General features: G+C 27.3%; 1 protein-coding gene across 1 annotated transcript; it reads right to left on the bottom strand.

The window, feature by feature from the left end:
* Positions 1-1,218: 1,218 nt before the first annotated feature.
* LOC107462489 (calcium-binding protein KRP1) lies at positions 1,219-1,797 on the bottom strand. Its single transcript, XM_016081091.3, has one exon. The coding sequence runs from the start codon at positions 1,696-1,698 to the stop codon at positions 1,354-1,356; it is 345 nt and encodes a 114-aa protein (XP_015936577.1). The 5' UTR covers positions 1,699-1,797; the 3' UTR covers positions 1,219-1,353.
* Positions 1,798-2,265: the final 468 nt, after the last annotated feature.

Here is a 2,265-nt window from a genome sequence, read left to right as displayed (position 1 = left end):
ATTTTAATTTTAAATTTTAATTTTAATTTTAAAATTTAAATTTAAATTTTATTCTTAATTTCTTCACCTTTTACTTCCTCATCTTCTACTTTCTTTTTTTCTCTTTCAATTTTTTCGATATCACCGCCACCTTTTTTCTTCTTCAACTAACACAAAAATAACTACTATCTAATTGTTACATCATTTACATGCATATTGATACTCTTCTGAGTTGGTGCAAACAGATTATAGTTTAATTAGTGAAGCTTAGGTCAATTCATTAGATGTATATTCGTGTGGAATGCTTGTATATTTGATCCATGGTATTGACGAGCAAGCCATGGAATTTTTTTTTTATTTGAGAGATGGGGATACAATTTTGACAATTAAGGAGTGATGCCATTAAATTTCTATGTTTTTCATTTTCTTGGTTCAGCAAAATAATTTCGATAAATTAATAAATACTTTGAATTAGCAAATAACTAAGACAAGAGTGATGAAGAAAGGAAATGTTGATATGGTAGTCATATTTGTGTAGAGAGGAAATAAAAGAAGGTAGTAATAATGAAAGAATTGGAGAAGAGAAAAAAATGAAAAAAGAAGAAGATAAAATTGGAATATAAATTTAAATTTAAATTATATAAATAAAATTAAATTTATTTTAAACGTTAAAGATGAAATAATTAAATTAAATTAAATATTAAATATATTTAAAATTTTCTAAAAACTCTAAAAATAAAAATATATACTTTACACTGCAATAAAAAAAGAAATAGTTTATACTATATCTTAAATTTTCATTCAAATTCAAATTAAAAATCCTAAAAATAAAAAATAAAAAGAATTTTTTTTCTTTGTCCGTGTATTATTTCATGACGCCAAAATAGAATTCATATACACATAAAGCAATTTCTAATAATTATAATTATCACTATATTGAAAGAGTTGGATAGCACATAAACTATAAAATCTATTTTAATTAATACAGAACATTGTGAATTATCATATGGATTAATTAAGGCTTACATCAACATACACATACATGTTCTTTTGTCTCAATTATTATCTTACTTTTGAAAGATGAAATTTTAATTAATATCACTAAATAACATACACTACAAGAAAAATGAGTACTCTTCACATATATTAGTTGTTAAAAAAAATTACTATTTTAGTAAAGTATTCTTGATAGTCATCAATAATTTCTTATTGAAAGTTTCCTTATTAATGACCATAAAAAATACTCTACTATACATACATATAATATATCTAAACAAATACAAATCTTCCTTCCAACTTAATGAAGATAAACATATAGAAGCTAGCACAATTCAATTAGACCAGATACTAATAAGTAATAACACTTACATTAAATTATACTAACATGGGATCAACACTTTGAGTAAACAATTTAGGTGCATCTCCATCCATCAAGCATGGACTAAGCCTAAACATGAGAATGCAAAATTCCATTTGGCTTAGGGCACCATCTCCATCCAAATCACCTTCCATTAACATGCACAACAGCTCATCATCCCTCACCTCCAAACCTAATAAGGAACAATTCATTTTCAAGCTCTCAAACGTGATCAACCCCTTGTGTGCGTCCATAAGTAGACTGAACCCATTGCAAAGCTCCCCAATGAACCCTTCTGCGCCGAGGCGCGAAATCATGGAAGGGAAGTAGTCCTCGAAGTCCAAAGCATGGTCTAACTCCATGGATGAAATTGAAAGGTGAGATAGACTCAGCTTCAAGTGGAAGGCTTTGATATGATGATGGTGATGTATGGTAGTTCTGAAGGCTACGGATGATGAGGTTTTGGTGTGGCTTGTGATTGAAGAGTGTGTGATCTTTATATATATGCCAGGGAAGAAAATTTAACTTTTTTTTTTACTATCCTAGTTATTACTAAGATAACGTAGTGTGTTATTAACCACTTAATGTACCTCAAAATTAATCCATTAAAAAAAAAGGTATGTACCTTAAAATAAACGAATTATACTTTAATTGTATTCGGCTAACAGCCATATAAATCGTGTAGCACGTTCATATAATAAGTAAGATAACTAATGGTGTACAAAATGGTACGATTCGGTAAATGGAAGGGTAAATGAAACGAAGGAATAATGTTCACGAAATTCTCAACAGTTTTTTTTTTCTAACATTATTTTATGTATATCATTTGATAAATTAGCTAGTTATTCTTTTCTAAATTCTGAATTGATTATTATATAGAACTATCTGTAATTATATTAAAAGTTTTTAATTGTATGTATACATATGTA

This window comes from Arachis duranensis, chromosome 8, assembly GCF_000817695.3.
Source record: "Arachis duranensis cultivar V14167 chromosome 8, aradu.V14167.gnm2.J7QH, whole genome shotgun sequence".
Classification (NCBI taxonomy): domain Eukaryota; kingdom Viridiplantae; phylum Streptophyta; class Magnoliopsida; order Fabales; family Fabaceae; genus Arachis; species Arachis duranensis.
Note: the sequence above shows the minus strand (reverse complement) of the source record. Positions and strands in the feature narration are given on the sequence as shown.